The sequence below is a fragment of the Centroberyx affinis genome, unplaced genomic scaffold (assembly GCF_046629955.1).
Source record: "Centroberyx affinis isolate AG114_WGS23_722 - 3 ecotype Tasmania unplaced genomic scaffold, CSIRO-AGI_Caff_v1 ptg005386l_1, whole genome shotgun sequence".
Lineage (NCBI taxonomy): Eukaryota > Metazoa > Chordata > Actinopteri > Beryciformes > Berycidae > Centroberyx > Centroberyx affinis.
In genome coordinates this window covers 154,650-182,207 of record NW_027282693.1, presented here as the reverse complement: position 1 = coordinate 182,207, position 27,558 = coordinate 154,650, and the positions used below count along the sequence as shown (strand labels likewise).

At 41.3% G+C, this 27,558-nt stretch overlaps 1 protein-coding gene across 1 annotated transcript in view; it reads left to right on the top strand.

Moving 5' to 3' along the window:
- Positions 1-455: 455 nt before the first annotated feature.
- hspa12a (heat shock protein 12A) overlaps positions 456-27,558 on the top strand; it is a 55,332-nt gene continuing 28,229 nt past the window's right edge. Inside the window, exons 1-3 of the mRNA XM_071546700.1 lie at positions 456-556; positions 24,139-24,215; positions 24,972-25,099. Of these exons, the coding sequence (XP_071402801.1) occupies positions 514-556; positions 24,139-24,215; positions 24,972-25,099 (248 nt within the window). The 5' untranslated portion in view covers positions 456-513. The remainder of the gene's footprint in view (positions 557-24,138; positions 24,216-24,971; positions 25,100-27,558) is intronic.

Sequence of the window (27,558 nt, the reverse complement as noted above, 5' to 3'; positions counted from 1 at the left end):
TTCCAAATAAATGCCTGGCCATTTTTGCTTGATCTTTAAAATTTGGACTGGAGTCAAGGGTGCCCGTTAGACACCCATGTTTGAACGGCGGAGACTGCAGCATCCCTATGTCCTGAGCAGAGAGAGCTGCAGAGGAATGGGCAGCATTCCTGGTCCGGACAGCCGTGGATGTGATGTGATGGGAGGGGCGGACGGGACGGAGCGGCAGTCTGGGGTCCAACATCCTCTCTGCTGAGGCACACACTGGCCCCCCTACTCCAAAAACCCTCCGGACCCCAAACCCTGTCAATGTGCTTTTTTTTTTCTAAACGCACCGTCCGCAGAAAGGAATCTGGGCAACGGGGAGCTGAAGTTTAAGGGGGATATCGAGTAAACGGTGACGAGGGTATTTTGTTTTTTTTCTTCTTCTTCATCTTCTTTTTCTGGTGGCCCGGTGTTCCCTGTAAAACCAGGAAAATTGCTTGGTGTAGCTGTATAGGAGAGAAGGCTCGGGAGGAGGTGAAGCTGCGGGATATGATGACTGAGAAAGAATCGGCGACAGAGAACATAATATCAGGTAAAATCGCCTCGTTTTGTAATCCCTTAGCAGTTTGTTTCGGAGTTTTTTTTTTACGCATTGATGTTCTCCGGTCGCAATTAATGCGCGGTGTGGTCGTCGGTGTGACGCGTTCATGTGCACTTTAGAGAGGGGGGCTAATGGGAATCATACATGTGGTGGGGAATGTTGCAACAAGAGCTTATTAGGCCTATTATTCACTTTAAAAAATGACTTTGCGCGACCTTGGGTTGTAGCATGAAAAGCCTTCTGCTTTCCAAGGGCAACTGCGATGTAGCGGGACCTCGCCTATCGCCCTGCAGTGGACGATATACGACGGTAAATTAAACGTTTGCCTGTCTGTCTTGATATGTTCCTCGCGCATTGCCGAGCTCGGTGTGTCAGGGGTGTTCACAGTAGGCTGGGAAACCAATCCTGGCAGCTCACTTGGGTCCTCCATAACGGTGCAGAGTTTGGTCACATGGCCCGTCCCACCGGAGGTCTGACTCAATGCAGCAAAAAAGTCTGCACCATCTCCTCAGGTAACGCGGTGTTGATGTAGCCTCCCGCCCAGACCGGAGGCTCCATTCTGTGCTTGTGTTCGGCCGAGCTAGCACACAGAGGGTGCTATGCGTTTGAAATAACGGTTATCTTCCATAGATGTGTCTTTGCTTTTTGCATTATTAAGTTCTGGGTTTGTCCCCTCCTCGATGGATACATTTTTTTAACATACCGACGACACGCTGCGTTCTTCCCTGCATCTAAAGGACGCCTCGCCGATCTCCATTGAAAATATTTGGTAGTTTAAGTTTCCTTGCTTACACTGGCAAACACACACCGCCTAGAACATTACTTAAGACCTTCGTGCAATCATTAGAAGCCACTGTTCAATTCGGCATACGTTCAAAACATCAAGCAGCACTTGGTTTAGTAAAAAAAAGCAACTTTTAGAATTGGTTCGCCTGTTATTTCCATGATCTTTTCCCCACCAAAATCCACAGCGGAGAGCTGTAGCGAGCAGTGTGAACTACTTCTAAAAGTTGAATTTATATTCAAGCCAAGTGCTGCTTGGTGAATCACTTGTATGCCGAATATTCCAGTGGCTCCTATTGATTTATAAAAAGTCTTAAGTCTTGTTCTATGAGGTATGTACCATTGGCAATAAGCAAGGAAGTTTTAATTAGCATATTTTTGAATGGAGTTTGGTGTCAAATTCTTTCCATACAGGATAGACTGGAAGGTACAGGGGCTAATTTTATCAGGTCCTTGGCAGGGCTCCTAGGTTATTTAACATAAGTGATTAGCCTACTACATATAGAATACTATAGTTTGAGACTGCATCACAGTGGCATCCTGCAGGGAAGTCCTGTACACTGTGTGCTTTGAACTCCTAAACCAAAAGAAAAGGGCATTTGTGGTAGAATGTCAAGTTGGTGAAAGGAGAATGCCTGTAAATTCCCCCTTTCCAACCTGGGGGCTCATGCTGCATTCAGTTCGTATGGGAAAGATAGTAGATAACCAGCTCTGTACCAGAAAATACCGTTCACCTCAGCTTTCAGATGGTAAATACTACTATAACTCTTAAAATGACATGGCAGGACATGGCAGGACCCTCTTGCCGGATTTTTCACTTGTGGTTTGAAATTGCAGTGTTTTGGATTGCTGTGAAACATGAATTCAGATGTATCATTCACAACCCAAAGTCTTCAGAAAACTTCAGTCACAGCTTCAAAAGAGTTCAAACACTTCAAGCCGTTGCCTTGAGCCGTCAAGTCGTTCTGATTATTCCCACATGTCCTGAATGCAGCATCACTCTGCTGCTCACCCCCCACTGGCAGTCAAACCAAGTCGCATAATTTGATGCAGGATGTTGCACAAGCTTGTTATTTAAATGACGATGCCCACACCCTGTTGCCGTATGCTATCTGATGTGACAGTGAACTTGATCGATTGGCTATTTGTCTGTTAAAACACAGTCTGGAGATTGCAGCACCTTTTATACTTGTACCTTTTCCTACACAAGGGCGTCAGTTCACTATGGTAAAGTCCCTGCATCTAGTGTAATTTACCACCAAAACTTGGAAACTCACTTAGATCAACTACATTTCTGGGGACAAAGTGGAGCATTGAGTGGCGACTGGCAAGATATTATTATTTGGTCAGTGTGATGAATTATTAGTCACCAAACTATTAGAGGGAACATTGGTTCTTGAATGCTCCAAATAAATGTCTTGCAATTTGTGCTTGATCTTTGCCCTGCATCACAATGATAAAAACGACAAGATCAAATTTGGACTCACTTAGACTTAAGTGCCTTGCCAGTACCCAACTGACACCCCATGATCCCACACTGTTGTATATAGTTTTTATTATTGTAGGCGACTCGACAAAACTATCTTTGGATCCGGTTCTAATTTGTGTTTGTCTTTGCATTCCCACGGTGGCACTGGGAGGTTACTGATAGAAGGGGCCCTTTGTTCAGGATTCATGCGCGTTGTTGTGCCGGACAGCTGAACCCTCTGTGGGCCAACAAATGTCAGAATGAACGAAAAGCAGGCATGCTGTCAGATGTCAAACATGAAAAGGGTCAAATGCTGGTGCTTCGTTCACATCTCACCATCCAGTTCTGTGCTGAGTGCCTTTAGGCCTGTAGCCATGTTGGGCTTAGGTTAGTCTCGCAAAAGATAGAAAAGCACATTTTTAAAGTGCTGAGGAGTGATTGAGGAGAATTGGTCGACTTTCTTCATCAGATATAGGGAAGAGACATCGGAGTAAAGGGATGGTATGCTGTAGGGCAGTCATTCTCAACCTTTTTCATATTAAAGACCCCTAATTTAGTTCACATCAGAGCCACCAACCCCCATTTGATGAGATTTTGTCTCTCGGACCCAAATCTGAGAATATTTTTATTGCTAGATATGATTTTGTCCAGAATTCCATGATTATCTGTAATGTAGGTAGAGAGATAACAGTGAAACTGTGATCAAAATAATCATTCTTCTACATTCTCTAATTGTGTAAACTTTTTGTAAATAAAATAATGCTGAAGTTTACCAATTCATCAATTTGCTGGGGACCTCCTGGAACCCCCTCAAGGACCCCTGGTGGTCCCCGGACCCCACGTCAGGAACCACTGCTGTAGGGATGGGACAATATGCTTATCTCACGATACGATGTGATAAATAAAAGTTCAGTGACAGACTGCGTTCAACAAAGTATGACTGTGCAGAATTCTGTTTATTTCCGAGCCACAAATCCTTCTAGCGATGGCACTGGCTAGATAGGATGTAAAACAAACAATTGTAAAACGTCATTGCAAAATCGCAAATAACATCATTTGGATGGCGAGATTGTGAAAATTGCGACGTCCTTTGGGACAGCAGAGAAGGAGGGGTCACATTGCTGCAGGAGAGTTAGAAAAAAAGCCATCCAATGGGGGGAGAGCAGCTAATTTCATTATGCATCCAAAGGCACAGGCGCTGGTGAATCGATCCGTGCACACGGGCGCTGGCACAGCACATCAGGACTCAAGTCCCCATACTGTGTAAGGCACGGCTCTAAGCTGCAAAGGCCTTTTCCTATCAGGCACCTGTCTTTTTCCAGATTATCGACAGAGTCTCGGATGGTATTAGGCGCTGCAGTTGGGCGTAGAGCAGGGAGTAAACATGGCAAATTGACGTCGATTGGAACACAACTCATCTGATTACCTGAACCATAAGGAACATTTCTCGCCATGAGAGGTTATTATCGGCTGATCAATGACTCAAGTGCTGCATCGAGTGTGTTGATTACACATCGCAGGCGTATCGAGACGTAGAGATCTTCACCAGAGCTTGTTGACACACCCAAATAACAGTAGACACCGTTGAAATTATGAATACTTTTATTAATTGAGCTCGCAAGCCTACGTTGTTGTGCCATTGGCGTTTCTCCTCAGCATTAACTCAGACGTGAACAATGAGAGGCAGGGTTTTGGAATATTTCAGAGCCGAAAACTGAGGCCAAACGGGAACACCCAATTACTAGAGAAACAGGGAGACCACATCTGTTCCGCACGTTTAAAGTCAGATTGGGGTTGAAAGTAAAAGAGAGAGCACTAAAAGGTTTACATTTTTTCAAAGATTAAGCATTCAAAATTCCAAATTACAGAGTAGTATCGTCTAGTTTACATGTAGATATCCTCACACAACAAATTCCCATATCACACGCATGCAGACGCCACACATCCTATCCAATCATTCCTAACATCCATTCAAAAGTAGCTTAATCAGTGTGTAGGTTGTTTCCCACTAACTCTACGGCTCCTTAAATCCAACATGATACATCCCAAGCTTTCACCGTTGATCATCTCTAGCTGTACAAGATGTTCTTCATCACTGCATCACGTTCTAGCCTCTCTGTTCTAGCCAGCTGATCTGTATCCAAGTTTATGTTTACAGCCTCTACACATGGGCCTCTGGTCAAATTGTGTGTGTGTGTGTGTGTCTTGGTTTACTGTCCATAATCCCGAAGCAATCAGAGAACAGTTGCGGAGTCATTTTGAGGTTTTAGGGTAGTTGCGATGGAAGTCGGCCAACGGATGACACTGAAATTTGAGAGACTTCAACCAGCTGCAGCGAGTTCGCAAGTCCTTACAAACACTTGCCCCCCAGTTTCATCCAATAAATGAATCACTGTGATTAAATCCACGTTCAACACTGCAATTTGACTCAGATAACACACAATCAGTATATTGAGTAGCATAAAATAGCTGTCAGCACTCAATGCTGGCATGTTTTAGTGCTTACAAATACTCTGGTCTCCTTTTTGCTGCATTATGTTTGCCGATATATCAGACCCCTATTGTCCTTTTTATTGAAAATCACATATCAGCCAGTCAGTGTGGTCCACCTCTGATATGATGGAGGTTCCTCCCTGACCGCAGCTAGTGAATGTTTGTAGTAGTATTATTTTTTATATATTCAGATGTCTGCCCAGAGAAATCATTCCAGCAATGAAATTGTATTTATTCATTTAATCGTTCAATTACGTTTTTTTTTTCTTCAAATTAATTCTTGATTTAAAGGTCTAATGTATCCCAGAATTTCTACAACCATTGAATAGGTGGGGTGGGTCACCTGCCAGCCATTACTATGGGTGTCACTGGAGAGTTTTAGTGTCCCATGATGGTCTAAATGCTGTTTCAGGGGCTTTACCATCCTGCCAAGACTGAAATTATGGGGGAAACACTGAATCTTTATAATTTTTGGAATTTCTGGCATGAAAATGGTCAAATGTAATCGGCACAAAACATTGGTTATGGGCAGCTTTAATGCAAAAATATCTGTATCCGTATGGCTGAACCCTGGCCATAACCTACAGCCCCATTCCAAATGGCTTTCTTGGTTGAAAATTCCGGACTACTGAACATCGCTGTACTTGCAACTGAAACAGTTGTAACGCCTCAATCAAATTACTCACAATCAACAACTTCCAATTTGAGTCCTTAGTGTAGACAGCCAAAGGCTCTGTTGGCACTTCATTTACTTACCTGTGTTCAAGCAGATTCTCTCACTTGCATTCATGGTTGTCGTCTATCTGTGAAGTGTGTGGGGGTGGGTAGTGGTGTTAGATCTAGGGGGGTTTGGTCCGTGGGGGGGGGGGGGTCCAGGGGGGTTGGGTGGGCTAGGTTGGTGATCTAAGGCCTTGGTCATTAACTTCTCTGTTTGAGGTCAGCCCACTGACTCTGAGCCAGTCTCTATCAGGGGCTGAAAATACCACAGTATCCTACTTTAGTAGAGGTACTGCTACAGTGCTGAAGTTTTACTGAAATAGAGGTAAAATTAGTGATGTAAAAACTACGTAAGTCAGAAATGTACTCTGAGTAAAAGTTACTTCAAAACAACAACAGACATGATCTTTAAAAAAAAAAGCTAAATGGATTAGAGGACTGTTTTTTCAAATCAAAAACAACTTTAGGAAGTAAAGTGCATGAACAAACACATAACTCAACACAGCAGTTTAGGGATGCGCTGCATTAGCAACTTCGATTACAGTCAACTCGACAAATGTGCTATTGATATTGCACTTGCTTTTATGGACTGTGATAAGCATTCTAAAATGAGGAATTTGAAATTCATGTTATTATTTAATCTGTGATTAAAAACCCTGAATATACCCATTTGCATTATTCAGTAACATTACTATATTGATGTTTCTTTTGCTATCCAACTAGCTAACAAGGCTCGCAAACTAGCTAGACAACAACCAGGCTAACATAAACCAATAACACTTTAACTGGAGGGATTAACTAAGTTATTTTATGGATAAATTTGAAAATGTAATATTTCAATTAGTTAAATGAGTTAAATTTATGAATAACCATTTTCTTTTTCTTTTTTTCAAAACTGTTTTTATTGGTGTTTTTCCACATTGTAAACAGTAGTTTCTCAAATTGTTTCAACATGTTTTTTTAAAACATACATACAAAAAAAAAAATAATGGCATATAAACATTATGTATGTGGCAAAAACAGTAGTTACAAACAAGACAAATATATGTATATAAAAAATACCCCCGCAAAAACTAACAAACAAAACACACAGTCTTCATGGTAAATTGCATAGTAATTACTGTTAGTGCTACAGATCAGTATCGAGTAAGGAGCAAGATTAAAAGGAAAAATAATAAAAAATATTGAATAACCATTTTCTGAAGTACACAAAGCCATTTAGTTACAGAAGTGAGAGCGAAGGTAATTCATTACTTCCATCCTTGGTCTTTATAACTTGTCGTTCAGAGACCCTGTGTGTGTGTGTGTGTGCGCAGGAAGTTGTCAGTCAACGCTGTAACATCCCAGAGGTCACAGTTCAACCCTCCACAACTAGGAGACCACACCGAAATACAGGTCTGACCTGTCAATCCAAAGCACCGTTATCGTGCAAACTGCCCTCATGAAAAGCTCCAGTGTTGACTGACTCTCTTCTGAAAATTTGTTGCGCACGACCCCGACCTTCACCTTCTAGTTTGACTCAGTATGTGATGAAATAAACTAGTATGGAACTATATGGTATGCTTGTATACCTAAGTGTTTATTTCTAACATATATTATGCCGCATGGAATATCACACAGAAGTAACAGCATAGTCAGAAAAAGTATAGGGATTTCATTCTCATTGTTTGGCAGAAAAGTTAATTTCAGCAAATAACTAGCTTAAATACACAGATAAATGAACTCGGCTGCTTAAAATTGACTATGGCATTGTTGCACAAATAACACTGTCAAATTTCTGCAATATGTAGTTAGATGTCTGCCATTATTTATCTGTCAATTACATCTACACCCCAATTATGAAAACCCCATCTGGAGTGAATTTGGTGACGGTTTCCAAAAGCATTTTCTAATTCAGGTGTTGCTTGCAGTCATTTGTGGGATTGAGAGGAATATGTGATGATCAATAACTAATCATAGAGGAACCGCTGCTCTCAGACTTATTTTCTGAACGTGATGACCTCACGGCGCACGTTTAATCGTTTAAATTGGCCTGATCTCGGATCAGCTGTTCAACCCAATTGACCTGATCGATTGTTGAGTCACAATAACGCATGCCTTGATGCTGTCACAGTGTACCAATTGTGGTTAACTAACAACAGGATAATATCAATGCATGTTCACGTATTGAGTACACAAATACTTAGGCCACTCATAAATATTGACAGTGGCAGCTAAAGAGACTTTGTTTCAAACAAAATGTAATCAGGCAGGCACAGCAAAAATAAAAGATTAGTCTAAATTAGATGATTTTGGATGTGTGCAGTAACTTTAGTTTTTACAAAATTAGAGGGCAGATTTCACCTTTTAAAGCCTTTCCAGTGGCCCATAATTGGCAACTGCATGGGTTATTATGAGGGGGTTTTGGAAACTTCATGAGAGATTTCAAATTGCCTTTTTGTTATTTTTGGTGCTGCACTTTTTGCTCTCTTAGAAAGGAAAACGTTAGTATGATCAATAAATTGTGACGCTGAGCAAGAGCAGTGTGCGGGATCTACTTTTCTCAAGACTGAAGTGATACTTTCCAACGCACCTGCATCGGAGATAGTTGGATGTGCAAATATCTCCATGGACAAAAGAAACTCTCTTAGAAAGGAAAAGGTGGCACGGCCATCCCAGTCACCACCACCACATTATGACCAACAGTCAGGCATACTCAAGCAGATGATGACAAAGCGAAATAATCCTCTCACTCCCTTAGAAATTAGATTTGTTGTTGAGGTTGTAGGGGGAAAAAAAAAGAAAAAAGGGTGCTCAAGGCCCTTGTTCAGCATTATGTCATGTCTAAGATATTGGCTGTGTGGAGGAGGGCGGGTGGGTGGCGACCTGTGAAGGAGTGGGAGTTACAGGATGGGGGAGGAGCCGCTCACATGCCATCAGATAGGAGCTGCGAGCGAGGGAGGGAGGAAGGAAACAGGATTCATTTGGAAGACAAAAACAGCAGTCGGCAATCTGCGCTCTGACCAATTTGGGCTCATTCTTCCTGTATATGTTGTAAACACCGTTAAACTTTTTTTTTTTAACGTTCTGTCCTGGCAAAAATGTGCTGCTTTTGTTCTCGGTCGCACCTCGTTAAGTGTTCAGAGCTGCGAGTCTTTCCAATGAGATGGTAATTGGTTTCATATGTTGCTGCGGTATTTCAAGTATGTAAATAAGCGCAGTGTGTATACTTTCCCATCCACATACTACTGCGATAATATGTGCAGTATGTCTCCTTTCTGCACTGAGCTTGACAGCCACATCAGAGGGTTGTAAATGCTCGAGTCCGGGCCCAGTCTCGGGACCACTCCTCTCGTCTCGCGCCTATTTTGACTCGGCTCCTAGAGGGGCGTTGACTCGGCTTTTTCCTGCCTTCAAAGAGATTTTTTTTTTCTCCGTCTGGTCCACTTTCGGTTATTTTCTCCCCTACAAGCAGTGTAAGGGATCTGTGTGTAGCATGTAATGGTCGTCAAGCTTCTATGTGGTGATTAGTCAAAATCTTGACGAGGCGATCCTTAAGAAACTTCTCAAACATTATTTTATTGCCTAGTTTGGGCTTGGTCTCAAATAGGACATTATTTGCTCTGGTCTCAGTTCTAACTTGGTCTCGACCTCCTTTGGACCTGGTCTTGACTTGAACTCAACTGGACTTGGTCCTGGACCCAACTAAGATGGCCATGGCTACAGCCATGACAATACATTAGTACACTAACCAAATCTGTTGGTGTAATCCAGTGGTTCTCAACCTTTTTCATATCAAGGACCCCTAATTTAGTCCACATTAGGCCCACGGACCCCCATTTGATGAGATTTCGTCTCTCAAACCCAAATCTGAGAATATTTTTATTGTTAGATATGATTTTGTCCAGAATTTCATGACTATCTGTATTGTAGGTAGAAAGATAACAGTGAAACTATGATCATTATTCTTCTACATTCTCCAACTGTGTTAACTTCTTCTAAATGAAATAAAGGTGAAGTTTAACAATTAGTCAGTTGGCTGGGGACCCCCTGAAACCCCCTCAAGGACCCCTGGTGGTCCCCGGACCCCACGCTGAGAACCACTGCTCTACTGTAAGTCAAGCCTGGACAGATTCGTACCCTTAAAACTCAAAGCGTGATAGTACCTCTTTGTAGGCCATGCTGTAAACTGGGATGCTAAGCTCTGAATAATTCTTCCCTGTTAAATAATGCATAGTCCATTTAAAATAAAAAAAAAAAACACATCTGAGGCCAAGAAAAGCATGGGTGTGGATGGAAAACACTGAGACTGTTTAGTATGAGATCGAATGACAGCACATTTGAAACATTGAATAGAATGATGTCAGTCCAGAGTTTGAACTAGTACGTACATAACCCATACACAGGTGTTGTCAAAGGATACTTAAGAACATGGCGCGTTGACATGGATGTCAACACAATGGTGATCTATTTTTGTCGAGTCTGGGTTGAAGTGAATCGCCTTTTACTATCAGAGACTATTTCAGTGCGGCTTTTGTTATCCGTCATTTTTTTTCCACCGCAGACAGGCAGGAAGGAAAGCCATTGTTCAGCCGAGAGTATTAAGGCATTTCCTCAGTGTGCGACCAAAACGCTCTGCCCTCTCCAGGAACCTGCCTCACTCTTCCTTTCTTTCAGACGCCTCTGTTCATTGTTTCGTGTACGAGTCTTTTTGTTGCTTTGTTGCAGTGAGCCACGCTCCACCAGGATCCTCCGCGCATCTGTCTTACCGCAGGTCAGGCTCGGTCTGGCTTCTTCGGTGTGGAAATGCGGAGCGGTCGTTTTGGAGGCGGGCGGCGTAAGGAACCGAGCGGCTTTGAGGCCAGTAGGTGGCAGACGGGAGTTTTAGTTCTACAAACGTCTCTCGGGAGCAGAAATAATCTCACTGGCAATAGAAGGAACTCTGGTGAAGATATAGAAGGGTTAGGCAATGACTTCTTTTCATTCATTCACCCAGATAGCATTAGAAAGTGTTGTAGGAATTGAATCCTGGACTCCGTTTCAAGTCTAACTTGAGTCCCAATGTTGATGACTTGCTTTGCCTGATATCAGACAGAATTGTCAACTCGTTCCACTCCATTTCCATCTTCAGTCTGACTTTGCCTCCACTCTAACCGATTTCCGTGGGGGAGGGGGATTCGATTTTCCCTAACCAATCACTAGAGACCAACGTATCCGCCTGAATCTAACGTTATTTTAAGTCGACACTGATGCGTAGCCATGACAACACCAGAGACAGTTCAGAAAGTATAGAGCATCTTTGACAACACAGAGCCAAGTAAGAACAAAGTATTTCGGATTTCAAAGTAATTGGTACTTTTAATGGATTTAGAACAGCCTCGATAGCAGCGTCTATCTTGTCTATAGCGGTCGCCATTGTTGTTATTACTCCTCCTTGGTTCCGGCGCACAGCTTGGCAACAGCTTGACAACGGCGTTAGTCCCACCCGTGGCGCTGATTGGCTAATCGTTAGTCCCCCCGGTGCTCATTGGACCTATCATTTTTCAACCGAGAAACCGCTGTTTCATGTCACGATGCCAGACCAGAATCAAGTCAACTCGGTGGAGTGGGCGGATTCAAAGGTCTGGACCCAGGCAAAGACTTGCTGTCTGAGGACTTGAACTTGGGACTCGAACACCTTAGACATGGGTAACACACATCTTTTCAGGTTTACCCTAAATTTGTATCATCTGGTTGGTTAATGATATAGGCCTACATGTAGACATAGCCTATGAAAATCTATCTTACAAGACCACCACTGATAGGGTGATGTAAGATATGGGTGAGCGTGCAGTGCCTGGGAGTGAGAACATCGCTAGTCAAGTGATAGATGATGATGGCTCCACCATGCACTGTGAGCTGCACTTACATGGATTTTACATTAACTGGCGCGAAAAGTAGTGCCAAAAGTAAAATATGTAATAGGACATTCGAGGAAAAGAGTGTTCTAGCATTACTTGAACTCCAACTGGTTACTCAGACTCAAGTACTAAGGACTTGTGACTCGACTCAGATATGACCTCTGGTGATTTGAACATTGAGGACTTGGGAGGGACACCACTCGGACACAAGGTTTGGTGACTCGACTACAACACTGGCACTAGGCTAGTATGGCTAGTTTGAACTTGGAGAGTCAGCAGTCTAGCTAAGTACCTTACCCAGACAGCTAGGCTAATATGGCTAGTTTGAACTTGGAAGGTAAGCTGGGCTAACTAGCTGACCTAGATAACTTAGTCCGGGTAGATGGCAAGTTTTCACCTAGCATCAAGAGCACTAGGCTTCATAATATTAGCTTCCTTCTCTTATACCTCTTTTTCACTGGGCTTCAGTCTAAGGTTACTTAGCCAGAAAAACTGTGGTTCTTTACCTCCGCCCACTGAGGTTTAACTCAGCCAATGAGATGATTTCTGCCTCCAGAGCAGCTCTGCCCCTGAGAAACAGGTGATTTGTGTTGATAGTGTCTCCCAAAAAAAAAAAAAGCTAGGAAATGGTGATGTAAACCAGTGATTGTCAACCTTTTTCATATCAAGGACCCCTAGTTTAGTCCACATTAGGGCCACGGACCCCCATTCGATGAGATTTTGTCTCTCGGACCCAAATCTGAGAATATTTTATTGTTAGATATGATTTTGTCCAGAATTCCATGACTATCTGTATTGTAGGTAGAGAGATAACAGAGAAACTATGACCAAAACCGTCATTCTTCTACATTCTCTACTTGTGTTAACTTCTTGTAAATGAAATAATGGTGAAGTTTAACAATTCATCAATTTGCTGGGGACCCCCTGGAACCCCCTCAAGGACCCCTGGTGGTCCCCGGAGCCCACGTTGAGAACCACTGATGTCAGCTATGGTCATTGTGATGCAGTGCATCTGATGACGAAGAAGAAAATGACTCACGAAGGAAGTGACAATAATACTTTACTTTTAAGTGTATCATAATTGCATGTACTGTTCTTAGGTTATAATCAGAGGGTTTCCCACAGTGTAAAGCATTACAACATGCATGGTATATAGCATAGTAGTTATAATTCATAGTTATTAAAATTCACTCTAAACACGAAAAACTCTCATGGTGTGCTTGCTGTATGAGGCTGGGCCTTATTGTCCTACTTTTTTTTGCCATCATGACAATTGGTTGTGTTCAAAATTTCATCACTTAGTTGGCTGTAGAGCTTTACACACCTCCAGTTTGTCAGGAGTGCACTCAAAGGGCCAAAGCCATCTGCAACAGCCAAGCCCGAAAAGCGATTAAAACACCTCCTTTACAGACAATAAAAACCCACACTGCAATGGGACCTGCCTGCATCCAATTTCAGATTATCCAATGCCCGAGACTTGCATATATCGCGGTATTAGGCGTGTTATTTTATGTTATCGGACTCTCTCTGAATCCCCCCGCCAAAACCCCACCGTCACTTCCCAAGACATTCACAGCTGCTGCCTCCCTGGGCTGTTTGGTGAGCCAGTCGAAATCAACAAAGTGCACATCCACCCTCCTCAGCATGTGCTTTAAAGCCTCCCCGGGCAGCTGATGTGCCGCCGTCAACGTGTCACCCCGATTTATCTCCACCGGGCTCCGGAGCAGTCCAGAGGGAAGCCTGCAGAGGATTTTCTTATTGATGTTAAAACACAACCGTGGAGCTGATGATCAGCATCAACAGGTCTGATCTCTCTTTGTCCTGCCCGTGTTTTAAAGACGTTCCAGGTTTCACATTTTCACATTACTTGCGGGGTGAAAATATAGTAAAAAAAGGTAGAAAGTTTGGCCAACCACAGTATTGCAGTGAAATAGCTCAAAGCATGACTGTACAGTCGAGTTTTTCCTCCTGTATTCGTTCAGCAATAGTGGGCCACAGTTGGAGATTTTCCACTGCTCAAATAAATATGAAAATGAAAGCAACACTATAATGTATTTTCCCAGGGCCAATGTTTTGAATGGTCATTTTTATCCAAACAAAAATAGAGAACAAATATGAAATGAAAACAGTTTCAGCACTAGCCCCAGTAATACTTATACCTAGGACAGAAACATGGGCAGATGTTTAACTAAAACCACAATTAAACCACAAACCACCGTTTAAAAAGATTGGAAAGGAAACAGTGTTGGACTTGTTACACGCAGTTTCCCCCAGATAGATAAAGGTTAAAAATAAAATCATGCCAATTCCAGTCAGCTATGCTATGTTGGTGTATAAACCCCCTCCCCTTGTGCTCTGTGGTAATCAGGTTATGCTTCACTCAGGGTGGTAGTAGGTGTATTTTCTGCCTGCTCTGCAGAATCTCCACAGGAGGAGGTATCATTTGACCGTGAGCTGCGCACGTAGATCTATAGATTTATAGATCTGCCAGGCCTCTGCCAGGGTGTGCATCTGAGCCTCGGTGTTTTATTCTTAGGTCTGCAACCTGCATGCACAGGCCAAGGTAGTCTCACTCATTTGATGTCCAATTCAATCCATCGCTAGTTTGTGTGTATTTGATTTACTGCACAGACTTGGTGTGCATTCACTGACAATGGTCTGTGTTTAATCAGAGGCAGCCATGTTGCTGCAGTGAATACAGTACATGTCACTAATTTAGAGCCCTTTGTGCCAAACAGTAGAGGCTTTGCAGTTGTGTCACAAATCTCCAAGCATCCACATCATCACCATCATGATTGATTGAGATTGATGAGATTCAGCTATGTGTAAAAGCTGCCTGAATATATAACAACCAGGCTAGAAAAAGAGAGATACAGTATATCTGAAAAAGACCGTTAGATCCATTCAGTAACATCCTAAGTAAGAGTGAATGTCTGATGAGGTGGGTTTGTTTCCAAATGTAGGTTACTGTGACACAGTAAACTGTCATGTCTTGAATCTCTACTCTGAACAATATATATATATATATTTTTTTGCCATTTTAGCTTATTCTATCATAATACACCCATTTATGCCAAAAAACTAACCAAAAAATATTTCATTGCATTTTTATCTCACTACTTTTACTTGGAAAACATCTTTAGTGGTACCAGGAGGCGTACATAAAAATTCCAACCAATAAAACCATCACAGATTTTTTGAACAATCCGACACCGAGTGTTTAGAACAGCAAATGTAAAAAACGTTCATGAACTGGATACAGGTGAATCACTATTGTGTTACATCAATCAGCCATAGAGAGGAGCATTTATTTATCTGAAAATGTCGCCGATTATTACTTTAATTACCTGATGTTATTACACGGCTTTGTTGAATACCCGATTCTGATTGGTCAGTTACGGCATTCTACGGTCTGTTATTTCCTTAATAGCAGACCGCTGTTGTGAATAACAGACCGTTGCTATGGACGCAGTTCTGAAGTAGCCGTGTAATAAGCGGGATAATGTGCAGCGGGCGGGTCATTATTGCGAAATAAACCCCTGACAGGGTGATGCAGGACTCGAATCACCCTGAAGGGGTTTATTTCGCTCGCTGTACATTATCATTTTTCATTTCATTTATTCGTTTATTTGACAGGGACAGTGCACATTAAAAAAAAAAAAAATGCCAGAATTAGCCAAGAAGGCTAGTTTTCATCCGTAGTCCCGGGGCAGGTAGTATAAAGCAGTGGTTCTCAAACTTTTTCACGTCAAGGACCCCTAAACTGACACACATTAGACCACGGACCCCCATTTGATAAGATTTTGTCCCAGGGTCCCCCATCTGATAGGCTTTTTTCTTTTAGATATTTTATTACAGAAAGTGTATGAAACCCATGACCAAAATAGTCATACATTCTGTCAGTGTGTTACTTATGGATGGAATTATAGTGAAAATAAATGATTCCCCTTTTTGCTGGGGACCCCCTGGAACCCCATCAAGGACCCCTAGGGGTCCCTGGACCCCACTTTGAGAACCACTGGTATAAAGAACAAGCATTGGACATTAGGCTAGACATAAGATAGACATACATACATTGGTATAACAGTAGACAAGCAATGGATAAGATAAGATCAGTTCAACTGAAATAGTTGAACTGAAGTTAATAGTAGTTAATAAGAGCATTACCAGTAGTTCGTAAGTATCAGTGTCAATAAATATATATACACACAAGTCAAGTAAATAGAGATCTAAACATCAACACAAAATCAGTATACGGGTAATAAAATCAGACTAGAATTAGTGACTGCATAGCTGATTACTGATGAGCCACCACCTACTGATGCTCCCTTACTTAGCATAACGGAACACAACAAGGTGTCTCAGAAATTAGATCACAAATACACATCTGACTTACTGACTTTCCTTTTGGACATCTGCAGAGCATCACGCCGCGTGACCTTGCACCTCCACCCGCCCCGCCACCAGCACCGGCAACCATTAGTCAGGCAACTGTACATTCCACTGGTGAGAGGGGTGTGGGGGGGAGGAGGCTGCTTTCTGTCTGCTCAGAGGATCGAGCCAAAGAGGAGTAAAAACACACCGCTGTCCGAACCGCATACCTGTTTGAACACAGTCCACGTTCCACCAGCTGCACTCATTAGATATTCGCCTCTCATTTATAATCGGATATCAGCCCGTCAGTGTCATCCACCTCCGATATGATGAATATGTTTTATTATTAGTGGCTTTTTTTATAGCAGGTGTTTGACCAGGGAATTCATTCCGGTGGGGTGTGGGAGGATTTTACTCGACAGTCTGTAAAAACCTGAAGTGAAACCTGCCTCACTGTGCACTAAGGAGCTGCTAACCTAAAGAATTGAATTATCCTGGATTTCAGTGGAGAGTTTAACTGGTCTAACTGCTGTTTCAGAGGCTTTTTCCACCCTGACAAGAATAAAAAATCTGGGGAGAAACTGTTTGGAAAATGGTTAAATCCAAACATATCGAATATCAGTGAGCTATTAGCAGCTTCAGTCCAAAAATATTATCGTATCCGTGTCCCCCTTCCGAAGCCCGTATCAGTCGAACCCTAGTTTATAGTATATTTGTGCAGATCTCTGTGTGTTTGTACATGTGAGACAAAGTGTGTGTGTGTGTGTGTGTGTGTGTGTGTAGTGGCTGCAGCTGTTGTCAGGCTGTTTCTCTGCACTGTGTGTCTGGGCTGACGGCCAGCTGGATGCAGTCAGCCGAGCCGAGAGAGAGGTGGGGGGGGTAGTCTCTCTCTCTCTCTCTCTCTCTCTCTCTCTCTCTCTCTCTCTCTCTCTCTCTCACCCCAGTCTGGCTTCATGGCATGAATGAATGGGACCTCAGACGGGAAGAAGAAACGGGACATTCTCTCCAAAATAGAGCCGCCCCGAACTCATTTCGCCTTCATCCTCATGAATGTTGGCCTTTGATAGCTGATTTTTTTTGTGTGTGTGTGTGTGTGTGTGTGTGTGTGTGTGTGTGTGCCGCTCAGTTTGCCGCAGTGAATTTAATGAGGCTCCTCTTTTGCCATTGGAGGTGACGATCGGTGCCTCGCATTGTATCTGCTCTGTTTCTCGCCGTCTTTAGCCGCCACTGTCTTCTGGAACAAACTGCTATTGTTACAGTCTATGAGGATCTCCCAAGATTCTCTGTGGGGTTTATGAACTAGTTGCACTGCTGCATGCAACACCCAGTATACTCTAAATATCTACACTACATACAGTTTGAAGATGTATTGCATAGAGGAACTTTATAGCTGTCAAGCCTTGGAGCAACACTGAGGTCAACTTGAAGAAACGACAGCATTGGCCAAAAAAATAATAATAATTGGGCGATAATATGATCGTTTATCGTCTTTCAGTGCAATCATATTGTGATGATATGGTGATTTTGGGATATCGTGGCACACAAAACTACTTTTTAAACTGATGATAACAAGCAAATTGTGTTTAAAAACTCCGACAAAATTAGATGTGGTAGGAATATTATTTGAAAATGTCAGTTTCGTTTGACATCTCACCTAACATTACCACTCGGTTCAACGGGATGAACATTCATTTGATTATTTAACACTGATCATTGAACGCGAGCCATATTGTGATATATATCAATATTGAAAAAAAAAATCAGTATTGTGATATTGATTTCAGCTATATCGCCCAGCCCTAAATGACAGATACCAAGAGTCAAGACTCTGCTCAGTTCAAAGACTCTACTCTTTTGGTGTCGACCCTCCACCACTATCCACTATCATAAGTGTGCTGTTAAGAGGCCATGGGATGTGATGGAATCAACCAGGAAAATGCTCGCCTACCACCTAGCCTCTTGACCAATTGGCTATTTTATGTACACAGCCAAAAAAAAAATCATCGGTCAAAAGAACGAAATTGACAGATACCAAGAGTCGACTGTTCAGAGTCTTTGGCTGAGAGCCGACCCCGACTCCAGCTTGTTGGAGTTGAGGAATCGACACTCTTGGGGTCGACATTTTAGCATTTTCACGTGATGAACAAGGATCAGTGTGGTGTTAAAGAACATTAGAGTAATTGTGCAAAGTTCTTGTTTTATTCTTCCTCACCTTCAACCACCGCCATAATTGTCAGCTATTCCAGTGATTCTCAACCTTTTTCATATCAAGCACCCTAATATAGTACCCATTAGGGAATATCTGAGAATATTTTTATTGTTAGATATGATTTTGTCCAGAATCCCATGACTGTCTGTATTGTAGGTAGAGAGATAACAGTGAAACTATGATCAAAACAGTCATTCTTCTACATTCTCTAATTGTGTTCTTCTTGTAAATGAAATAATGCTGAAGTTTAACAATTCATTAATTTGCTGGGGACCTCCTGGAACCCCCTCAAGGACCCCTGGAAGTCCCCGGAGCCCACGTTGAGAACCACTGAGCTATTCCATTAAAGCATAAAAAAAGTGCCAAAAAATAAAAGTTGAGATGACATCCATAGTCGTCCCAGGCATAATTTTGTGAAATCAGGAGGTTTCCAAAGCTGTTTTAATGTGAATTTTTACCTCGGCATAATATCATATTGTGAAAATATCAAAAGGACATCGGGGTGTGAAGGACACGCCGGCCATTTTTCATATCCCGGTGGTGTGAGCGTTGACGTCTGGGTGGCGGCGGGCTGGAAGAGCCACCGGTGATGTAATCTCTCCCCGGAGTGCCTTGGGGGGGGGGGGGGCGCGGGTTAAAAGCATGGATTGGATAAGCTGCTTTTTTTTTTTTTCATTGCCCAGACACTCAGTGGAAGTGGGCTTTGGCCATCGTACCGAAGTCATCAGGAAATTGAAGACCTCCATCGCTTATTGATCCTTTTAAACTGGAAGGAACCTGTTTTCTGCAGTGCTTTAGATGAACTGATGAATTGTTTTCATGGTGAAAAATGCCTGGTCATTTTTACAAACATCCTCTCCCGGCTCAGGCTGCAGAGAGATTTCACAGTTGTTTGACCGTCCCTGTTGCATGTATATGTCTTGTGATATTTTTTTGTCTTTTGAGACCAGTGGTGGAAAGTAACTAAGTACATTTACTCAAGTACTTAAGTACAATTTTGAGGTACTTGTACTTTACTTGAGTATTTCCATTTTATGCTACTTTGTACTTATACTCCACTACATTTTAGAGGGAAATATTGTACTTTTTACTCCATTACATTTATTTCACAGCTATAGTTACTAGTTACTTTTCAGATCAATATTTTATATTTAAAACATTTGATCATCTTTATAAAATAACTATAAAATAGCATTGTTATAGGTTAGACTTAGGGCTGCAACTAACGATTATTTTCATTGTCGATTAATCTGTCGATTATTTTCTCGATTAATCGATTAGTTGTTTGGTCTATAAAATGTCAGAAAATGGTGAAAAATGCCGATCAGTGTTTCCCAAAGCCCAAGATGACGTCCTCAAATGTCTTGTTTTGTCCACAACCCAAAGATATTCAGTTTACTGTCATAGAGGAGGAAAGAAACCAGAAAATATTCACATGTAAGAAACTGGAATCTGAGAATTTTTACTTATTTTTCTTAAAAAATTACTCAAACCGATTAATCGATTATCAAAATAGTTGGCGATTAATTTAATAGTTGACAACTAATCGATTAATCGACTAATCGTTGCAGCTCTAGTTAGACTAGCTAAATTGTTAAGATTAGCTTCACGTTGACAACTTTAAAATGCTGCTTACATGTACATGTATGTCAATAGATCAGTATTAATAATTCCAATAATTTATGAAAAATATAACTCTCTAAATGGGGACAGTTTGCATAATGAGTACGTTTACTTTGATACTCTAAGTACATTTTGCTGCCAATACTTATGTACTTTTACTTAAGTAAGATTTTGAATGCAGGACTTGTACTTGTAATGGAGTATCTTTACATTGTTGTATTGCTACTTTTACTGAAGTAAAAGATCTCAGTACTTCTTCCACCACTGGTTGAGACAGAGTGTACAGCTTAAATGGTAGGCTGAATAGCAAGTAGAGGCCTTACTGCTTCATATAAGCTGAGTCTGAGTGACATGCTGAACCATTAGTACTAGGGGAGAAGGACATTTTGCTGCAACAATATCTATCTAATCCTCCTATCTAGACCAAAATGTGTGCAAAAGAGTGCCGTACCAAACACCACACAAATTCCTTAGGAGATCCGCAAAAAGGAGCAAAAGAATAAAAGGCAGCACATCCCCCAAAATAAGAGTCAGGGTGGCCGCTTGACACGCTGAACCCTCCAGTCGTCTGGGGAAAAGATGGAATGCGAGGCCGACAGGAAGTCACCGCTCCTGCTGAGGAGGGAAAATTCCAGGGATCTTCACATCCTTTTCAGCTGCAAGATCAACACCAGTTGAGCAGGCTTTTCCAAGCAATGAAAAGGTTCCTGTTTAATTTCACCGATCCTAATTGACTCCCGTGAATCCCAGATACTCTCGTTCCTTTGCCTGTTGAAACCTGAAACCCTTCTACTTACTGTCAGACAGGGCTTCTATGGTTACTTTCAAAATGTAATTTGTTACATATTACCCATTACCTTCCCAAGAGTGTAATCCACCAGAATACTCGAGCTCATTCATGTATTTTGATTACTTTGGTATCCATGCAATTCATACTTTAATGGATTACTTTGTCTCCAGAATCTGTACAATCATTAATGTTGTTTCAGTAATCCAAGTAATCATCTTTTCAGTTTCAGTGTCAGTTTTTTGTCACAAGGGATTACAGTTACCATTTTTTTTTGTAGTCAAATTAGTTAAACTAAGGGTGCTACTCCACCTGTCCATTGCAAAATTCTCGTTTATTTCCTTGTTTCTTGATTGAAGCAGAAGAAATGAAGCCAGATCATAGACACAGTTCTGTTTGAGAACGCTTTTACGGCCGATGGAGTGGGTCAAGGAAAAGGGTATGGAGGAGCATTTTGAAAGATATTCAAAAAAAGATATTTCACTTCCAAGATTATAAAGAACCATCGATCGACAGTTTGTTGCTTGTATGAAAAAAAAACTAGAGGTGACCTTCATACAAATAAAAAGTCAACACCATCGGAAGTGAATATGCCATTATTCATTTGCTGTGTTGTCTTGGATTGTTCCACAAGTGCAAGGCTACACACACAGGCTTAAACTAGTGATTGTCATGGCTGCTCGATCAGTGACCTCTAGCCTGGGTATTGTTCACAGTCTTGTTCACAGACTTCACTTCATATCTCATGTTTTTATGTTCTGTGAAAAGCAACAAGTAGGTTCAAAAGAATCCAATTTAAAAGTTGTAGGTAGATAAACAGTTGGCATCGACTATTCACAACTGCCTGTTTAGAAACTCGGTAATGAAATTTCTCATTACATGCAGGTAAACAAACCGAGCCAATAACAATGGAAAAGAATGGCCGAGCCTACTCTTAAATAACACTGCACTTGAAATATTATTTGCCACAAGAGCAATCATTTTACTCCTCTCATCTTGATTTGATTTTTATCGCCATTGTTGGAAATGGGGAAAAAAAAAAAACCCTCAAGGTTGTAAAGGTGATTTCGAGGAGCGGGCAGGGGCTGGGGAGGGACGAGCCGGATAGTGGCTAGATGGAGTCTATCCACAGGTGGTCCGTAATTCCGCACCGTAATTGCCTGGCAAAGTGTATTATGGGTCTTCAGACCACTCATCCACTCCGTAGGGGTGGACGAGAGAAAAGGGTGAGCGAGGCGGAAAAACGGGACGGATAACGCGGTGTCCCGTGGCGAGACAATTCCCCCCAGACACTTACAATACGTCGAGGGAATATTATTATTATTGTGTACGTTGAAAGAGCCACTTTCTGGGAAGGCTATTAAGCCCAAACTAATGAAGATGATGGCGGAAAATGAGGAGACACATTCTCAAATTCAATTGAAATGTCATTGTGTGTTTTAAAAGGCAGGTGCAACAGACGCTTTCTCCTGTTTGAATGGGCTAGAAGTTGTCAGATAGCCGGTAACGTTGTACTCGGGAAGGGAGGCGTCTTTTCACTTCTTGGGCAATTACAGCCTCTGATTTCTTAGAGTGCGGGGGGCAACAGTAGGGCAGTGCAGGGTTTGGCGTTCAGATCCTTGTTCAAGGGCACTTGGGCAGTTTTTTTTACTTTTAATACGAGCCACTGTCCATTTGCCGCCAGTGGAAAACACCCTTCTGCTGCTGTCGGGGATCAAACCGAGAACCTTTTGACCACTAGGCCAACCGGCCTCGAGAGCAACTCGTTCTGGGCTGTTTCGTCTCATGAATATCGGCAGTTTCGTAGGGTCGCGTTCACACCGACCATGTGATGTCATTTACTCCTTTTAGCTCAGTTCATTTTGGCCTGGTGAGAACAATGCCATTTGAACTCGGGTCCAGTCCAGTCCAGTCCAGTTTATTCACAAACCAGTTAAAATACAAGTACAATGATATGAGACATAATGGAGATATGTGAAATGGGACACCCTGATAAGCTATCTGAAGCTTGAGAATAGGGGCCCAGACACTAAGCAGATAGTATTTAAAATATACAGTACTGTGCAAAAGTCTTAGGCATACTGTATGTCAAAGAAATCCATAAAGCGAAGATGCTTTCAAAACTAATGAAATGAAAAGTTTCTGAATAGCAAAAATTTACAATAAACAGCAGTATACTGAGACACTAATGCAGAAAACAAATACACATCTAAGACTTCTAGGAAATTTATATAAAAAATCTAGGGTGCCTAAGACTTTTGCACAGTACTGTATGTTTACTAACAAGTCTAGATTTCAAAAAGTATTATACAGTAACATTTACAACCTACAAAACACCTAAGACTAACCTAAGACCCTAAAAAGTACTACTAAATGGTCCTAAGACATTTATTCCATCAGTCTAAACATTGATTAAATAGGTAAGATACAATAAATAGAGACATATGGCAAGTGGAAATAACAGTACAGTTTGAATGGATTTCAGAGTAGAGTAACTAGTTTAGAAGTCCCCAGCTGTTCAGGGTATTCAAGCTATTTGGTGTCACCAAAGTCCTGAGTGATGCTCTTATTCAGCTATTTCTTCATGTTTTCTTAACTGGTATGAACACCAGAGAAGGTCAATTACAGCAAACAGCACAGACAAGTCCATCATACTAAAGTTACATGAACTGGAATCAGATTTGTTTTGACTCCTCCCCACAGCCAAAATCTCTAACCTCATGGGATGACACATTACCAAGATTCTGTCCAATAAACAAGCTACTTGTGAGTCCATGTGACTTTGTTTACTTGTAATTGGACAGTGTGAACCTAAAGGAACCAAACACAAAAATGCACACAAAAAAAGTTTTCTACCATGCTTCAGACTAAAGCAGTGGTTCTCAACCTTTTCCATATCAAGGACCCCTAATTTAGTCCACGTTAGGGCCACAGACCCCCATTTGATGAGATTTTGTCTCTCAGACCCAAATCTGAGAATATTTTTATTGTCATATTGTTATATTTATTGTCTATCTGTACTGTAGGTAGAGAGATAACAGTGAAACTATGATCAAAATAGTCATTCTAAAATGACAAAATAATGAAGTTTAACAATTCATCAATTTGCTGGGGACCCCCTGGAATGCCCTCAAGGACCCCTGGTGGTCCCCGGACCCCACGTTGAGAACCGCTGGACTAAAGGAAACAATCTGTAGGTGTGATCGCACCATTCATGCCTTTATCTCTCTTTATCTGCAGATGCAATGGCAACTCCGTCTCCAGCCAAGAGCATGGGTGACCCTGGAATCACCCCACTGTCTCCTTCACACACTCAGGTGAGGAACACTGATTATGGCGCTTGAACAAACACAGTTTATTCCCAATAGGACACAAAAAAGAAGAATAGAATATCATGTATAGAGCAAATGGGGGGTATTAAATACAACGCAACTGACAATTTCAACGTTTAGAAAATATTAAGTAGAATTGTCTGAGTAAAAGTATGAAATATAGCATTATGAGGGCGTGCAAAATACAATTGTAAATATACCGAAGCAACAAAACAATGACTGAAAATATGTAGGATATGAAAATATATGATCAAATTAAATATATTCAGTATGATCAAAAAAAAAAATATCACAATATATGCAAGAATTTGAAGAAAACAATTATGTTAATTTACAGCATATATTATGCAAAATGTGCATCATATTTGTATTGCCAGGTCTACAGAAGGCACATATATGTACAGAAAGTATCCAGGTGTAAATTATAAAAATGAATTTAGTGTTGTTGTGTGTATGTTTTCATGTCTTTGTAAAGTGGTCTCGATACATTATTATTGATGTTACATTGTTATTATCCAATAGTATTGATATTACTGATCTTAATCCTACTGTTGCTGTTTGTTGGATGGCTGTTGTAACCTTTTCTTTTTTTTTGAATGCACTGTAAAAAAGAAATTCCCCTCGAGGACAATAAATGATCACAGTATTTGTCATTGTCATTCATTCAAACGATAGCTGATGCTCATTATGTCCTGACCCTGACACACTCTTATCTATATGTTATTCTCTTCTTCTCTGCAGCAAAACGACACGGACCAAGTGCCGTCGGGGCCGTCCTTCGTGGTCGTGGTCGCCATCGACTTCGGCACCACGTCCAGCGGCTACGCCTACGCCTTCACCAAGGAGCCGGAGTGCATTCACACCATGAGGTGAGCCAGCGCTGCAGTGCAGACGCCGACAGAGGAGAAGTGTGTGGGAGGGGAGGGGAGGGGAGGGGAGGGGGGGTGGAGTTAGATATTGGCCTTTTCATAAAAATTGGATATGGTCCAGTCACTGTCGTCCACCTCCGGTATGATGGATATGATGCAGTTTCATTGATTACATATTTATCGTAGAATTGATCAATACACTGGTTACACAATTGATTCTAATGAGACATTTTGATTATTATGTCGGGTTTCACTGGAGAGTTTTAGTGTCCTATATCAGTGATTCTCAACCTTTTTCATATACAGGACCCCTAATTTAGTCAACATTAGAGCCACGGACCCCCATTTGATGAGATTTTGTCCCTCGAACCCAAATCTGAGAATATTTTTATTGTCAGGTATGATTTTGTCCAGAATTCCATGACTATCTGTATTGTAGGTAGAGAGATAACAGAGAAACTATGATCAAAACAGTCATTCTTCTACATTCTCTAATTGTGTTAACTTCTTGTAAATGAAATAATGCTGAAGTTTAACAATTCATCAGTTTGCTGGGGACCCCCTGGAACCCCCTCAAGGACCCCTGGTGGTCCTCGGACCCCACGTTGAGAAACACTGTCCTATATGATGGTCTAAATGCTGTTTCAGAAGCTTTTCCACCTTAACAAGAATACAATTCTGGTGGGAAACATTGAATACTTGGAATTGTTTTGGAATTTTCTGGCATGAAAATGGTCAAATTTAAAGATTTATAAAAGATATAAACTGTGGTTCTTTGAATGAGATTATTTCTGCCTCCAGAGCAGCTCTGCCTCTGCTTGTGTGTGCCTCTTTTTCACTACAAATACATTCCTGTCTTTCCTGTTTATATGGAAAGATGAACAAATCCATTACTTTGATTCAACGGTTCAATATGAGCACGACAAAATTCAAATTTATCCAATTCAAATACAACCTCCGCTGGCACTAATCTCTTTCAATACGTTTTAGTCGTGCATTGCTCTGAGCATATCTGTGTATATAAAGAGATTGATGGAGCCATCGTGGTTCCAAACAACATTTTATTGTCTTTGAAGTTCAGAGAGAGCTGTGCTTGTTTCTTCTCACCACCAATTATCTGCTTCATTGACTCTCATAAGGATATGACCCTTGGCCGGTCAGAGTAATGGTCCTGCTACTGGCTAATGGTGACACCAGCTGCTCCATCCCTTCATAGTGAAGGTCTTTAAGTCTATTTGCACAGAACTAATATTACCTGGGGACTTGTAATAACTACAGAAATCATGTCTGTAATTTGTAACAGTACAAATCCCAGCATAAATTACCTTAAATTATTCAGCCGTAATTTGTTTTTTTGGTGCAAAATTTCTTCCTCTTCTTCAAAATTTCTATCTCCTGCTATACCCTGTCTTCAATACGCAGTAGGGCTGAACGATTTTGAAAAAATATCTAATTGCGATTATTTTGACTGATATTGCAATTGCGTTATGATTTGCGATATTAGAGGGAATGATAATTTTTTCATCATTATTCTTATTTTCACTGAAAAAGGTATTAAAATGATTATGGTGTGATTTTTGCGGGGATCTGTACCAAACAAAGATGTTTTCTTAAGTCTGTAGAATATGATGTGTAGGCCAGGACATCTCTGCAGACAATATTTAATTTAAAATGGTATTTTGACACACATTTTGCCTTTAACAAATATTGCACCTCCTGCGATTTGAAAATTGCAGAAGGCCATATTGCGATTTCAATAAAATTTTGATTAATTGTTCAGCCCTACTACGCAGTAGTGGCATGTATACAGGAAGGTTTTGAATGCATTGTTGGTGCCAACTTCATGTTATGCATTTGCTAAATGAGAAAGTGACAAATTATAGAATCTTGGCCTGATACAATTCTATCAGTGACACCGGTGATTTCAGTGAAGTTCATTGTCCAAAGCAAATGGGTTTTCACAAAACACCAGAGTCAGCATTCATGTCGTCCCTCACGCTAATCATTTGGCTACTTGCGGTAATGGTGACACTTAAATTTCATTCATTTATTGTAAGCTGTGCTGTAGAAAAGCATCTGCCACATGGACAAAATGTAGGCCATAATGGAAATGGAAATAGATAAGAAAGATAGTTATGGCAAGCTCTTTTATGTCTTGGGAGGTCCAAGATATAAAAAGGTTTGGGAACCCCAAATGTACACATATTAGACCATAGATCCCCACAGAGACCCATAAGGGAAGATTTTTGTCGTTTGGAATTGAATTGAAGAACTGGCTACACTGTACATGTTGGAGATAAACGTGATGAGAATGAAACCTAGGATTACGATAGTCATTCTTATACATTCTCTAATTGGGATCATTTCTAGTGAATTAAATTATAGTGAAATGAAACTACTCTGCATTTTGTTGTCACTAGAGCCCCCTCAAGGACCCCTCGAGGTCCCTTTACCCCACT